Here is a 15705-nt window from a genome sequence, read left to right as displayed (position 1 = left end):
AGCGCACAAGGGGGTGACATAAGGCTTAACGATTCCGTGACGCTGAGGGAGGTAATCAGCGAAGCACGGGAAAAAGTCATGTTCGACCGGATGGAGCGAATGGAAAAGCAGATGGAAACCTTGACAACCATCCTGCATGAGCTGCGGAACGAGCGAAGGGTAACCCAAGAGGGAAGGGTGAGAGGCGGTGGAGCGGCACCAGGTACCGATAGTGCGGAGAGAAGTCAAACCGCTGGGAGATTCGGTGGTGAGAGAGGTAACGTACCTCTGCGGGGAGAATTTCATAGAGAAAGAGAGCAGTCCCCGGTAAGACAGACTTGTGACGGGGGCGACGGGGTGGTGAATGCAGAGGAAACAGAACTGAGGCAACACTTACATGATGTAGAGCGAGAGCGGGATCAAGCTGCAGCGCGCGACCCTGGTCGCGCAGGACAGCTGGAGGAGGAAGTGCGAAGGCTAGCGCAAATAATTGATGACATGCAAGGGAGGAACAGAGCCCCTGGTTGGAGGATAATGCTGGACGGGGAGTCACCGCTCGCAGCAGAGATCATGAGGGCAGTTATTCCGAGAGATTTCCGCCTCCCCGACCTCAGATACTCGGGAAGAACTGACCCGCTGATGCACATGGAGCGCTTCAACGACATAACGGGGGTACAGGGATTATCTCCATCCCAAAGGTGCAGGGTGTTCCCACTATCCCTTGAGGGACGTGCACGAGAATGGTACAGGAAACTTCCTCGGGGCAGCATAAAAACCTTCGAGCAGATGTGCCAGGAATTCGCAGAGCAGTTTAGTGGGGCAATGTCACCGGAAGATGACATGATGGAGCTGAAGAGCATGAAACAGGGGGAGCAAGAAACCCTTCGGGAATTCATCAAGAGGTTTCATCGGGCTGTCCTCGACTTGGGAGCCTTCAACCACCCTCAGGCGTTAAGGGGACTGAAAGAAGGGGTGAAGATAGGAAGGCTGTGGTACAATTTGAGAAGCCCAGCTATTCAAACGTATGCAGCCGCATACGAACATGCTAAAAGAGACATCGAGATTGAGGAGGAGAAGGCTGCACGGATCAAGACAGACCAGTTGGAAGGGTTAGGGAGGAAAGAGAAGAAAGCATTACCAACTAATGGGCCGATCAGGAGGAGGGACCACCAGATCTCCGGTAGTGGAGCAGGAGGTAGGGTAATTGCTTACCAGCCTCATCAGAGGCCGCCACAGTATCAGCGCAGCAGGGCGCCACCTCCTCGTTCCCCAGCTAGGGAGCCTTGGAGAAGACATGATCCGGCATCCGGCGATCTTCATCAACATTCCCACGGTAGCAGGACGAGCAGACTAGAAGCACTCCCACCGCCCCCAACTCACAGTGGGGCAAACAGAGAAAGAGCAGTGCATCTGGTCGACCAGAACCAGGACTATGGGCGGTACACTCCCTTGAAGATGCCCCTGGATGAGGTGTACGAGGCCATAAAGGGTCGAGGGCTGCTGCACCTCCCTACACCAATAACAAAGCTACCCAACAGGAGGGATAGAGGACGTTATTGTAAGTTCCATGGCACCCATGGCCATACCACAGCAGAGTGTAGAGATCTCAAGACCCAGGTCGAAGATTTGGTGAGAAATCGGTACCTGGACGAGTTTATGGATGGGACTTTCCCGATGGTGGCCACAACGGATGAAGGGGAGCAGAGTGAAGGAATCTTGAGACGCGAGCCGCCCGCAGCGAGGGTGATAGCTGGGGGCCCAACGTTGGCCGGAGATTCGAACAGATCGAGAAAAAATTATGCCAGATACGCCATGACCAGTAAAGAGATACTCTTCAACACCCCAGCAGCCAAACGAGCAAGGGTCAGGCAAGTGCCAATCATGTGGACGGATGAGGATGAGGAAGGGATTCTATACCCCCACGAGGACGCTTTAGTCATCAAGGCTACGATCGCTAGCAAGAAGTTTGACCGGATACTGGTTGATACGGGGAGCTCAGTTGATGTGCTATTTAAATCAACTTTGGAAGAAATGGGAATAGCCGACCGGAAGTTGGAATACACCAACACCTCCTTGAAGGGGTTCGGAGGAGGGAAGCTGGTCCCTCTGGGCGTGGTCGAACTGCCTATCACAATCGGGGGCCCCCCGACAGAAAGAACAATGATACTGGACTTCGTCGTAGTGGACGAGGAAGGTCCTTACCAGATGATCCTAGGTCGGCCATTTTTAAGGATGAGCAAAGCGGTGCTGTCCAACCATTATCTGGCTCTGAAGTACCGGGTGAATGGGGTAGTCGGAGTGGTACGAGGAGACCAGAGGATCGCAAGAAGCTGCTACTCCTCGGCAGCAAGGGAGGCGATGCAGATAACATCCCTCGATACCCGAGTGGAAAACAAGACTGGCAGACAAGAACCCGTAGAGGATCTGGAAACAGTAAGCATGGGACCAGAGAACCCGGGAAAGACGATCAGAATCGGGTCGAGACTTGAGGGAGAGCAAAAGCAGGAGTTGGTGAAATGCTTACAGGCTCACGCCGACGTGTTTGCCTGGACACATGAGGACATGCCAGGGATTGACCCAGAGGTAGCATGTCATAGGCTGGCAATAAAGAAAGGTGCTCGGGCAGTAAGGCAGAAGAGGAGGTGCTTCAACCAGGAGAGGTATGAGGCTGTAAATGATGAGGTGGAGAAGCTTCTGAGAGCAGGGTTCATTCGGGAAGTCAATTACCCAGAGTGGATATCAAATGTGGTGTTGGTAAAGAAGGCAAACGGCAAGTGGAGGATGTGTGTGGATTTCACAGACCTCAATAAGGCGTGCCCAAAAGACAGCTTCCCTTTACCAAAGATCGATCAGCTAGTAGATTCAACGGCTGGACATGGTCTGCTTAGTTTCATGGACGCATTCTCGGGATACAACCAGATCCCCATGTACGAGCCGGATGAGGAGAGCACGGCTTTCATCACTAACCAAGGTCTGTTCTGTTACAGGGTGATGCCATTCGGTCTCAAGAATGCTGGGGCCACCTATCAAAGGCTGGTGAATAAAGTCTTTAAGCCCTTGATCGGGAAAACCATGGAGGTGTACGTGGACGACATGATCACCAAGTCCAAAATCCCGAAGGAACATGTCAGACATCTCGAGGAGACGTTCGAGCTTTTGAGGAAGTATAAGATGAAGCTCAACCCGGAGAAGTGTGCTTTTGGGGTCGAGTCAGGGAAATTCCTGGGATTCATGGTGAGCCATAGGGGGATTGAAGCAAATCCCGAGAAGATCCAGGCGATTGTGCAAATGACGTCTCCTCGAAACCTGAAGGAGATGCAGAGCCTCACGGGGAGGCTGGCGGCGTTGAGCAGATTCATATCCAAGGCTACAGATAAGTGTCAGCCATTCTTTCAAGTGATAAGGAGGGGAAAGAAAACGGAATGGACCCCAGAATGCGAGGAAGCCTTCCGGAACTTGAAGCATTACTTGCAGCAAGCTCCGCTACTGTCCACACCGAGGGATGGGGACAAGTTGAATCTGTATTTGGCGGTATTTGATCGGGCCGCCAGTTCCGTTCTAGTGAGAGAGGAAGAAGGAATTCAGTATCCGGTATACTACACCAGCAAGGCCCTGCTCGACGCTGAGACCAGATACCCAACGATGGAGAAATGGACACTGGCCCTTGTGGTTGCTGCTCGGAAGTTGAGGCCGTACTTTCAAGCATTCCCGGTCTCGGTAATAACCAACCAGCCATTGCGTCAAATTCTGCACAAGCCAGATGCCTCTGGTCGGCTCGTCAAATGGGCTGTAGAGCTGAGCGAATTCGACATAGACTATAAACCCCGCGCGGCGATAAAGGCCCAGGCAATGGCCGATTTCGTAGCTGAGTTCGCGGAGCCCGAAGTATGCTTGGGTCAGCAAGATGCAGATATAGGCAACGACGAAACTCAAGTATGGCAGATATCTGTGGATGGGTCATCAGGAGAGCGGGGTTCAGGAGCAGGGATTGTCCTGGAAGGCCCAGAGGGGGAGGAGATCTCTTATGCTGTAAAGTTGGAATTTGCAGCCACAAATAACCAGGCAGAATATGAAGCCTTGATAGCAGGGCTGGAATTGGATAGGGCCGTGAAAGCGGACAGAGTTAAGATCAGAACCGATTCCCAGCTGGTTGCGAATCATGTCAGTGAAAGATTCCAACCAAGAGAGGAGAAGATGGAACAGTACCTAAGGATAGTCAGGCAGATGATGGGGAAGTTCGAAGCAGTGGAGGTGATACAAATCCCCAGGGAGCAGAATAGTCGAGCAGACATTTTGGCTAGGATGGCAGCCGTCGCCGACCCAAAAATGCCAAAGTCGGTCCCCCTAGAAGTGAAGTCTCGCCCGAGTATCGAGCAAAATTTGGGGGTGTTGCGGATAGAACAAAAAAGCTCGTGGAGGGACCCGATAGTTTCATACCTTAGAGACGGGGTCTTACCACCAGATAAGCTACGGGCTCGGAAGATTAGAGCTCAGGCCTCGAGATACACGATGATCGATGGGGTACTGTATCGACGAGGATATACATTACCGTTCCTTCGGTGTTTGGACGATGACGACGCGGATTACGTGCTGAGGGAAGTGCATGAAGGAATTTGCGGAAATCATTCTGGCGGGAGGTCCCTGGCCCACAAGGTTCTAAGGCAGGGATATTTCTGGCCGACGATGCACCAGGATGCGCAAAGGAAGACCAGGAGCTGTGCAAGCTGCCAGAGTTTTGCAAATTTCTCTAACCAACCACCAGAGAAGCTCACCTCCATGGCCTCCCCTTGGCCATTCGCTCAATGGGGAATTGATCTGATTGGCCCATTGCCAAAGGGACGAGGAGCAGCAACACATGCGATAGTCGCTATAGATTACTTCACGAAGTGGATAGAGGTAGAAGCCCTTAGCAGGATCACAGAGAAGAAAACAACAGACTTCGTGTGGAGAAACCTGGTCTGTCGATACGGGATCCCATATGCCTTGGTAACGGATAATGGCAGGCAGTTCGATAATCACAGCTTCAGGGATTTCTGCCAGAACCTCGGGATAGAGCTGAAGTATTGCTCGCCTGCTCACCCTCAATCGAATGGACAAGTAGAAGCAGCCAACAAGACAGTCAAGAGGCTTCTGAAAACCAGGCTCGGAGCAAAAAAGGGTGCGTGGGTTGACGAGCTGTCAGGTGTGCTATGGGCATACAGAACAACCCACAAAACCGCAACGGGGGAGACACCGTTCGCTTTGGCTTTCGGACATGAAGCGGTCGTGCCGGCTGAGGTAGGAACGACCACACACCGGACAGATCATTTCAATGAACAGGAGAACGACGAGCAGATATGTTTGAATCTTGATCTGCTAATGGAGAGGAGGAAACAAGCAGCCGAGCGATCAGTCACTTACCAACAGAGGGTTGCTCGGTATTATAACCAGAAGGTGAACATACGGCAATTCAGGGTCGGAGACTGGGTACTGAGAAGAGTGAATCAGAGCACCAAAGATTCGACTCAAGGAGTGCTGGGACCGAATTGGGAAGGGCCGTATAGAGTCAAGCAGATAGCGGGGCCCGGAGCTTACAAGCTGGTTCGCGCGGACGGCCACGAAGTGAAACGCCCATGGAACGCAGCACACCTCCGAAAATACTTCCAGTAAGACTTGCTCACATTTTAAAGCAATTTCTGCTCATGCTGTCTATCTTTTATTTTTATGTTTTATGTCCGAACAATTTCATGTAAGTCAAATCCTGCCATTAATGTAACGTCGACGAATTTTATTCGCTTGAAACCGAAAAAAGTCCTAAGGCATGCAAAGGCTCGCCAAGTCTCAGAGCCTGTCTTATGGCGAGACAGAAGCCAAGCGTGCCAGGATCTGCTCGGCCACGAGAAGGCAGCAGAATCCAAATCGTTTGAAGAAAATCCTAAGGCATGCAAAGGCTCGCCAAGTCTCAGAGCCTGTCTTATGGCGAGACAGAAGCCAAGCATGCCAGGATCTGCTCGGCCACGAGAAGGCAGCAGAATCCAAATCGTTTGAAGAAAATCTTAAGGCATGCAAAGGCTCGCCAAGTCTCAGAGCCTGTCTTATGGCGAGACAGAAGCCAAGCATGCCAGGATCTGCTCGGCCACGAGAAGGCAGCAGAATCCAAATCGTTTGAAGAAAATCCTGAGGCATGCAAAGGCTCGCCAAGTCTCAGAGCCTGTCTTATGGCGAGACAGAAGCCAAGCATGCCAGGATCTGCTCGGCCACGAGAAGGCAGCAGAATCCAAATCGTTTGAAGAAAATCCTGAGGCATGCAAAGGCTCGCCAAGTCTCAGAGCCTGTCTTATGGCGAGACAGAAGCCAAGCATGCCAGGATCTGCTCGGCCACGAGAAGGCAGCAGAATCCAAATCGTTTGAAGAAAATCCTAAGGCATGCAAAGGCTCGCCAAGTCTCAGAGCCTGTCTTATGGCGAGACAGAAGCCAAGCATGCCAGGATCTGCTCGGCCACGAGAAGGCAGCAGAATCCAAATCGTTTGAAGAAAATCCTAAGGCATGCAAAGGCTCGCCAAGTCTCAGAGCCTGTCTTATGGCGAGACAGAAGCCAAGCATGCCAGGATCTGCTCGGCCACGAGAAGGCAGCAGAATCCAAATCGTTTGAAGAAAATCCTAAGGCATGCAAAGGCTCGCCAAGTCTCAGAGCCTGTCTTATGGCGAGACAGAAGCCAAGCGTGCCAGGATCTGCTCGGCCACGAGAAGGCAGCAGAATCCAAATCGTTTGAAGAAAATCCTAAGGCATGCAAAGGCTCGCCAAGTCTCAGAGCCTGTCTTATGGCGAGACAGAAGCCAAGCATGCCAGGATCTGCTCGGCCACGAGAAGGCAGCAGAATCCAAATCGTTTGAAGAAAATCCTAAGGCATGCAAAGGCTCGCCAAGTCTCAGAGCCTGTCTTATGGCGAGACAGAAGCCAAGCATGCCAGGATCTGCTCGGCCACGAGAAGGCAGCAGAATCCAAATCGTTTGAAGAAAATCCTGAGGCATGCAAAGGCTCGCCAAGTCTCAGAGCCTGTCTTATGGCGAGACAGAAGCCAAGCGTGCCAGGATCTGCTCGGCCACGAGAAGGCAGCAGAATCCAAATCGTTTGAAGAAAATCCTGAGGCATGCAAAGGCTCGCCAAGTCTCAGAGCCTGTCTTATGGCGAGACAGAAGCCAAGCATGCCAGGATCTGCTCGGCCACGAGAAGGCAGCAGAATCCAAATCGTTTGAAGAAAATCCTAAGGCATGCAAAGGCTCGCCAAGTCTCAGAGCCTGTCTTATGGCGAGACAGAAGCCAAGCATGCCAGGATCTGCTCGGCCACGAGAAGGCAGCAGAATCCAAATCGTTTGAAGAAAATCCTAAGGCATGCAAAGGCTCGCCAAGTCTCAGAGCCTGTCTTATGGCGAGACAGAAGCCAAGCATGCCAGGATCTGCTCGGCCACGAGAAGGCAGCAGAATCCAAATCGTTTGAAGAAAATCCTGAGGCATGCAAAGGCTCGCCAAGTCTCAGAGCCTGTCTTATGGCGAGACAGAAGCCAAGCATGCCAGGATCTGCTCGGCCACGAGAAGGCAGCAGAATCCAAATCGTTTGAAGAAAATCCTAAGGCATGCAAAGGCTCGCCAAGTCTCAGAGCCTGTCTTATGGCGAGACAGAAGCCAAGCATGCCAGGATCTGCTCGGCCACGAGAAGGCAGCAGAATCCAAATCGTTTGAAGAAAATCCTGAGGCATGCAAAGGCTCGCCAAGTCTCAGAGCCTGTCTTATGGCGAGACAGAAGCCAAGCGTGCCAGGATCTGCTCGGCCACGAGAAGGCAGCAGAATCCAAATCGTTTGAAGAAAATCCTAAGGCATGCAAAGGCTCGCCAAGTCTCAGAGCCTGTCTTATGGCGAGACAGAAGCCAAGCATGCCAGGATCTGCTCGGCCACGAGAAGGCAGCAGAATCCAAATCGTTTGAAGAAAATCCTAAGGCATGCAAAGGCTCGCCAAGTCTCAGAGCCTGTCTTATGGCGAGACAGAAGCCAAGCATGCCAGGATCTGCTCGGCCACGAGAAGGCAGCAGAATCCAAATCGTTTGAAGAAAATCCTGAGGCATGCAAAGGCTCGCCAAGTCTCAGAGCCTGTCTTATGGCGAGACAGAAGCCAAGCGTGCCAGGATCTGCTCGGCCACGAGAAGGCAGCAGAATCCAAATCGTTTGAAGAAAATCCTAAGGCATGCAAAGGCTCGCCAAGTCTCAGAGCCTGTCTTATGGCGAGACAGAAGCCAAGCATGCCAGGATCTGCTCGGCCACGAGAAGGCAGCAGAATCCAAATCGTTTGAAGAAAATCCTAAGGCATGCAAAGGCTCGCCAAGTCTCAGAGCCTGTCTTATGGCGAGACAGAAGCCAAGCATGCCAGGATCTGCTCGGCCACGAGAAGGCAGCAGAATCCAAATCGTTTGAAGAAAATCCTAAGGCATGCAAAGGCTCGCCAAGTCTCAGAGCCTGTCTTATGGCGAGACAGAAGCCAAGCATGCCAGGATCTGCTCGGCCACGAGAAGGCAGCAGAATCCAAATCGTTTGAAGAAAATCCTGAGGCATGCAAAGGCTCGCCAAGTCTCAGAGCCTGTCTTATGGCGAGACAGAAGCCAAGCATGCCAGGATCTGCTCGGCCACGAGAAGGCAGCAGAATCCAAATCGTTTGAAGAAAATCCTAAGGCATGCAAAGGCTCGCCAAGTCTCAGAGCCTGTCTTATGGCGAGACAGAAGCCAAGCATGCCAGGATCTGCTCGGCCACGAGAAGGCAGCAGAATCCAAATCGTTTGAAGAAAATCCTAAGGCATGCAAAGGCTCGTCAAGTTTCAGAGCCTGTCTTATGGCGAGACAGAAGCCAAGCATGCCAGGATCTGCTCGGCCACGAGAAGGCAGCAGAATCCAAATCGTTTGAAGAAAATCCTAAGGCATGCAAAGGCTCGCCAAGTCTCAGAGCCTGTCTTATGGCGAGACAGAAGCCAAGCATGCCAGGATCTGCTCGGCCACGAGAAGGCAGCAGAATCCAAATCGTTTGAAGAAAATCCTAAGGCATGCAAAGGCTCGCCAAGTCTCAGAGCCTGTCTTATGGCGAGACAGAAGCCAAGCATGCCAGGATCTGCTCGGCCACGAGAAGGCAGCAGAATCCAAATCGTTTGAAGAAAATCCTGAGGCATGCAAAGGCTCGCCAAGTCTCAGAGCCTGTCTTATGGCGAGACAGAAGCCAAGCGTGCCAGGATCTGCTCGGCCACGAGAAGGCAGCAGAATCCAAATCGTTTGAAGAAAATCCTAAGGCATGCAAAGGCTCGCCAAGTCTCAGAGCCTGTCTTATGGCGAGACAGAAGCCAAGCATGCCAGGATCTGCTCGGCCACGAGAAGGCAGCAGAATCCAAATCGTTTGAAGAAAATCCTGAGGCATGCAAAGGCTCGCCAAGTCTCAGAGCCTGTCTTATGGCGAGACAGAAGCCAAGCATGCCAGGATCTGCTCGGCCACGAGAAGGCAGCAGAATCCAAATCGTTTGAAGAAAATCCTAAGGCATGCAAAGGCTCGCCAAGTCTCAGAGCCTGTCTTATGGCGAGACAGAAGCCAAGCATGCCAGGATCTGCTCGGCCACGAGAAGGCAGCAGAATCCAAATCGTTTGAAGAAAATCCTGAGGCATGCAAAGGCTCGCCAAGTCTCAGAGCCTGTCTTATGGCGAGACAGAAGCCAAGCGTGCCAGGATCTGCTCGGCCACGAGAAGGCAGCAGAATCCAAATCGTTTGAAGAAAATCCTAAGGCATGCAAAGGCTCGCCAAGTCTCAGAGCCTGTCTTATGGCGAGACAGAAGCCAAGCATGCCAGGATCTGCTCGGCCACGAGAAGGCAGCAGAATCCAAATCGTTTGAAGAAAATCCTAAGGCATGCAAAGGCTCGCCAAGTCTCAGAGCCTGTCTTATGGCGAGACAGAAGCCAAGCATGCCAGGATCTGCTCGGCCACGAGAAGGCAGCAGAATCCAAATCGTTTGAAGAAAATACTGAGGCATGCAAAGGCTCGCCAAGTCTCAGAGCCTGTCTTATGGCGAGACAGAAGCCAAGCGTGCCAGGATCTGCTCGGCCACGAGAAGGCAGCAGAATCCAAATCGTTTGAAGAAAATCCTAAGGCATGCAAAGGCTCGCCAAGTCTCAGAGCCTGTCTTATGGCGAGACAGAAGCCAAGCATGCCAGGATCTGCTCGGCCACGAGAAGGCAGCAGAATCCAAATCGTTTGAAGAAAATCCTAAGGCATGCAAAGGCTCGCCAAGTCTCAGAGCCTGTCTTATGGCGAGACAGAAGCCAAGCATGCCAGGATCTGCTCGGCCACGAGAAGGCAGCAGAATCCAAATCGTTTGAAGAAAATCCTAAGGCATGCAAAGGCTCGCCAAGTCTCAGAGCCTGTCTTATGGCGAGACAGAAGCCAAGCATGCCAGGATCTGCTCGGCCACGAGAAGGCAGCAGAATCCAAATCGTTTGAAGAAAATCCTGAGGCATGCAAAGGCTCGCCAAGTCTCAGAGCCTGTCTTATGGCGAGACAGAAGCCAAGAATGCCAGGATCTGCTCGGCCACGAGAAGGCAGCAGAATCCAAATCGTTTGAAGAAAATCCTAAGGCATGCAAAGGCTCGCCAAGTCTCAGAGCCTGTCTTATGGCGAGACAGAAGCCAAGCATGCCAGGATCTGCTCGGCCACGAGAAGGCAGCAGAATCCAAATCGTTTGAAGAAAATCCTAAGGCATGCAAAGGCTCGTCAAGTCTCAGAGCCTGTCTTATGGCGAGACAGAAGCCAAGCATGCCAGGATCTGCTCGGCCACGAGAAGGCAGCAGAATCTAAATCGTTTGAAGAAAATCCTAAGGCATGCAAAGGCTCGCCAAGTCTCAGAGCCTGTCTTATGGCGAGACAGAAGCCAAGCATGCCAGGATCTGCTCGGCCACGAGAAGGCAGCAGAATCCAAATCGTTTGAAGAAAATCCTAAGGCATGCAAAGGCTCGCCAAGTCTCAGAGCCTGTCTTATGGCGAGACAGAAGCCAAGCATGCCAGGATCTGCTCGGCCACGAGAAGGCAGCAGAATCCAAATCGTTTGAAGAAAATCCTGAGGCATGCAAAGGCTCGCCAAGTCTCAGAGCCTGTCTTATGGCGAGACAGAAGCCAAGCGTGCCAGGATCTGCTCGGCCACGAGAAGGCAGCAGAATCCAAATCGTTTGAAGAAAATCCTAAGGCATGCAAAGGCTCGCCAAGTCTCAGAGCCTGTCTTATGGCGAGACAGAAGCCAAGCATGCCAGGATCTGCTCGGCCACGAGAAGGCAGCAGAGTCCAAATCGTTTGAAGAAAACCCAAGGCACGCAAAGGCTCACCGAGTCTCAAAGCCTGTCTTATGGCGAGACAGAAGCCAAGCGTGCCAGGATCTGCTCGGCCACGAGAAGGCAGCAGAATCCCAATCCTCGAAAAACCCAAGGCACGCAAAGGCTCACCGAGTCTCAAAGCCTGTCTTATGGCGAGACAGAAGCCAAGCATGACGGGATCTGCTCGACCGCGTAAAGGCGAGCAGAATCCCGAACATCGGAAAATTTTCTAAGGCAGGTGGTGAAACTATATACCAAGCCATAGCCAGCTCGACCAGACGAGGACGAGCAGGCTCTCGTAATTACCACACAAGAGAGTAATCAAAAACATTTCTATTAATTTGTTAATAATTAACAAAGCAGATAATCTTCACAAACATTGTTCATTACAATACAAGAAACATATCAGGAAGGTCGTGGATCAGTAAGCCCAGCAGCGTCGGTTGGCTGGACCTCCTCAGGTGCAGGAGGAGTATCACCAGTCGCATCCAGAGGGGCGCTCGCCTCGCCAACATCAGCAGGGACTGCACGAGGAGGAGAGTCTCCCTCCTCAATCACGATCGGCTCTACCCCTTCGGCATCTTCCTTGGCCGCCTCCTCGTCCATATGTTGAGCAACACCAGCTGCAAGGTCATCCATCTTCAGATCAGGGTGTTGCTTCCCGAGGACGGCCATGATACAACGATAGGAATGCCGAAGTCCCTGGTCGTACTGGTTGTCGGCCTCCCTCTCCAAGTTCTCTATATGAGCTCGGTGGGAATCGCGGAGAGATTCGAGCTGAGCCTCATACATAGCCCTCTGCCCTTGGAGATCCTCCTTAACCTTGGTCAGCTCCTCCTCGAGGGTAATGGCTTTTGCTTGAGCAAGGGACTCTTGCTCTATCAGCTTGAGGTTCTCAACGTTTAGCTCCCCCGCTTTTTTCTCGGCAACGTCAGCTCTGGTCGTCGCCGATTGAATGTCCTCCTTCATCTTCCTGTCGTAACGGCCAACCTTGGCCTTATAGTAGGTGGCCATGCAGCTGAGATGGAAAGCACTATACTGCATGGCTCCCACCAGCTCGCCCAGGGTACAACCGTCAAAGCCCTCCAGGTCCTTCTTGCTCACGAGTTTAGACAACTCATTGAGATAGGGAACCAAGTGTTCTGGTCGGCTGTCGGGTAAGCGAGACCGAGGCACAACAGGTGGAGAAGAGGAAGCAGGATCAGTGGCTGCTCTACTGGATTCCCCGACTTTAGCAGAGGCAGGAGGGAGAGCCTGCAAGGGAGGAACCTGCTGCACGATGTTCTTTCGCTTCGCAGCGGGAGCATCTTTGTCCTGGTCCCTATCGGTTGTTGGAGGCCGAGAGCGTTTCCTGGTCAGAGCTCCAATCACTGCGTCCTCCATCTTATGGCCAGGAAGTATCAACCGAGACTCGAGGAAGTTGTATGTAGATAGTAGTTCTCGGCTCGAGCAGGAATTGGCCAATACAGCCTCGACCCGTTTAAGCTGACCAGGTCGGAGCGGGAAGTGAACACCCCAGGAAACTACAGCACAAACAGACACTTGGTTAGAGACAAACCAATACAGCAGGAACAATTATGGATACAAGACATCTAAAGCGAGCAGGCAACCTGGGACCGTGAAACGGGGTGGGACGCGACAATCCTTCCCGTCTATTTGTGCAACTTGACCCCAGAGACCCCCAGCAAAAAAGAATTTCCTCTTCCAAGTCCCACCACCACCAGTTGGAAGATCAGTTATGGGTTTCCTGCTCTTGGTACCAGATTGGAAGTAGTACCAGCCGGCATCTTTAGGGCTGCTCTTCAGCTGGTACAGGTGCTTCACCTCATCAACCGTGGGCTCGCTTTGGCAATATCTGTCCCACAATATGAACAGACCAGAGAGCACTCTCCACCCGTTGGGGTTCAGCTGACCAGGAGCCAGATTTAGCCCGTTAAGTATCCGGGCAAAGTAAGGCTGCAAGGGACACCTCAGCCCATACTTAAAGCTCTCCAGATACAGGGTAACGTATCCCCTGGGAGGCCGGCTAGGTGTATCCTTCTTTCCTGGGATCTTAAGAGGTATCTCACCAGGAATACTATACCTAAGTCGGAGGTCATTGAGCTCGTCAAACGTGGTCGTACACGACATGTAATCAATGGCATAATCACGCGACAAGGCTCTACCTCCTACTGTACCCCGTTCTTCTGGTCGTGATGCTCCTGATGGGGACGCCTCACCAGAATCATCCCCTTGACCCTCACTCAAGGTGTTCTCCGATCCAGAAGATCCTTCTTCATCGCTACTGTCGCTCGAGGAGGTTGTTTGGGGAGACATCCTCCTAGCGCTAGTACCAACACTAGACCTAATGGGCTCTAAGGGGATCCCGGGATCAAAAGCAAAATCAGCGGGCAGACTAGGCAAAAAACCTAGTTCGTCGTCACCAACCTCAACGACCTTCTCCTTACCTTTCGACATATCCTAAGTTCTAACCAAAACACCACCGCCAACTACAACCTCAAGCAAAGCAGAGAGAAAGGAAATTACCTACAACTAACCAATACCGAAAAAAAATAGAAGAAATACCTGAAGCAGGGACTCGGTCAGAGAGAGACAGGGATGACAGCTTTGGCGCCGAGGTTCATTCGCCGGAGAGACAAGAATGGAGAAAATGACGAGTTCGTGTTTGAAGATTTTGGGTTTCCTTACTGAGAAGCAAACTCTTGGGCTGCCAGCATTTAATGACGCATATTCCGAGAATCCCGTAACCGTCGGTTTGAAATTCAAATGGAGGGGGGGATTTCTGCCACGTCACCTCGTCCGCAATTAAATGCGACATGACTCCTGGCAGCCTTTTCCAAACCCACGCGAGCGAGTACTATCGAGTTTCTACTGCTGGTCCACTACATTACCCAACACCAGAAACTGGGGGACCGGTGTTTGGGAGGGATACTGTTTGGGACAAATGCGTCGAAGGGACCAGGAATGACGAGCAGACATCTGATGGCGGAGTTCTGCGAACCGGTGTGTTCCGTTAAAGCCTGGCGCATGGAAGAACAGGAGCAGAAACATCCTGCTCGTCCACGATGTTGTCGTCCGCGAGGCCAATTCCTATAAAAGGCATGAGGCCATTCCGGCTAGAGATCGAGAGGCGAGGAGACCCGGTCGACGGCAGTTGGCAAGACGTGCTCTCCAGCACGAGAATCTAGGCACAACAGCCACATTTTCCCCAGATCCGCGACGTAACACGCAAGATCTCACAGAGCCATGACAGCCACACTTTCCCCAGAACCGTGGCGTAACACGCAAGGTCTCACAGAGCCGTGGCAGCCACGCTTTCCCCTGAACCGTGGCGTAACACGCTAGATCCCATGTTTTGCCCATAACGCAGCAGTTGGAGTCCCATACCGTCTCGAAAAGAGCGGAAGACTGAGATTCAGAGGAAGCCTATAAAAAGGTAGCCAACGAAGGTAAAAGGGTTGGCATTCTTGAGAAAAGGGGAGAAAACCACAAGAAACGCCATAAGACCTGTGGCAAGCTTTTCCCGAACCTTCATATCTGACTTGAGCGTCGGAGGGTTTGCGCCGGGAAAACAACCGGCGTACTCTGACTTATCTGTGTACGCAGGGACCTCTGGAGAAGAAGCTTGGCGAGGAGACCTCCTGGTCGTGACGAAGTTGATCGAGCAGAGATCCTGATTGTAGAACGAGGAGAACCGGAATCTCGCATCAACACACATGGTGATTTGATTTCGTCATTTGGACTAGAGACCATATACCGCCACACGTCAAATAGTAATGTAATTTAAAAGAAAAAGTTCAATAAATAATAAGTACCAAAATCTAAATTCATTAGGATGTTTCATTCAACGAATTAATAGTTGTTTCGAAGTATTTTCATATATTGAAAATTTAAGGATAATCTCATTATCAAAACTATAAAATGGGAGTTAAAATTTTCTTAGAACATAACCTTAATTCTTTCATCCAAGAGAAATCCCCCAAAAAAAATTAAAGAAGTGATAATCATTCAAGAATACTTATGTAAATAATTAGATCAGAAAATTAGTAATAAGCTTCTAGAGACAATTTAATTTTTTTAGAGATAAAAGGTCAGTGAAGTGTGAAGAATCAGAGAAAAGAGGAGTGAAAGTTTAGAGAAGAAAAAAGTAAAAGTGTATACAATAGGTGTGCTGACTGTTAGGCTAGAGACATCAAGCATTCTTTAAACACGCAATTTTTTTTTTATATTTTTAAAATTTAAGAGAGGCATTTTTAGTGTTTCAAATCAATAACGAGGGAATGTTTAAAATGCACATAAAATAATTTTAAAGAGCCCATGTGGGGCACTACATAATGCCACCCATACACAGTTATATCC

At 51.2% G+C, this 15705-nt stretch overlaps 1 protein-coding gene across 1 annotated transcript; it reads right to left on the bottom strand.

Annotated features, from left to right (window-relative positions):
• Nucleotides 1–11751: 11751 nt before the first annotated feature.
• Nucleotides 11752–13803, bottom strand: LOC102613734 (uncharacterized). The gene is made up of 3 exons (XM_052432797.1): nucleotides 13224–13803; nucleotides 12070–12869; nucleotides 11752–11985 (listed from the first exon to the last, which is right to left on the bottom strand). The coding sequence occupies exons 1-3, from the start codon at nucleotides 13801–13803 to the stop codon at nucleotides 11752–11754; spliced, it is 1614 nt and encodes a 537-aa protein (XP_052288757.1).
• Nucleotides 13804–15705: the final 1902 nt, after the last annotated feature.

This window comes from Citrus sinensis, chromosome 8 (genome assembly GCF_022201045.2).
Source record: "Citrus sinensis cultivar Valencia sweet orange chromosome 8, DVS_A1.0, whole genome shotgun sequence".
In the NCBI taxonomy this organism is placed as follows: Eukaryota; Viridiplantae; Streptophyta; class Magnoliopsida; order Sapindales; family Rutaceae; genus Citrus; species Citrus sinensis.
Note: the sequence above shows the minus strand (reverse complement) of the source record. Positions and strands in the feature narration are given on the sequence as shown.

Bases quoted from the DNA above. Each gene is read 5' to 3' on its own strand.
- LOC102613734 (XM_052432797.1), bottom strand. From the start codon at position 13,803: ATGTCGAAAGGTAAGGAGAAGGTCGTTGAGGTTGGTGACGACGAACTA. The intron at 12,870-13,223 runs GTCTGTTCATAT...TTTGTGCTGTAG, and splicing joins CGGGTGGAGAGTGCTCTCTG to TTTCCTGGGGTGTTCACTTC. The intron at 11,986-12,069 runs GCCGACAACCAG...CCTGATCTGAAG, and splicing joins TAGAGAACTTGGAGAGGGAG to ATGGATGACCTTGCAGCTGG.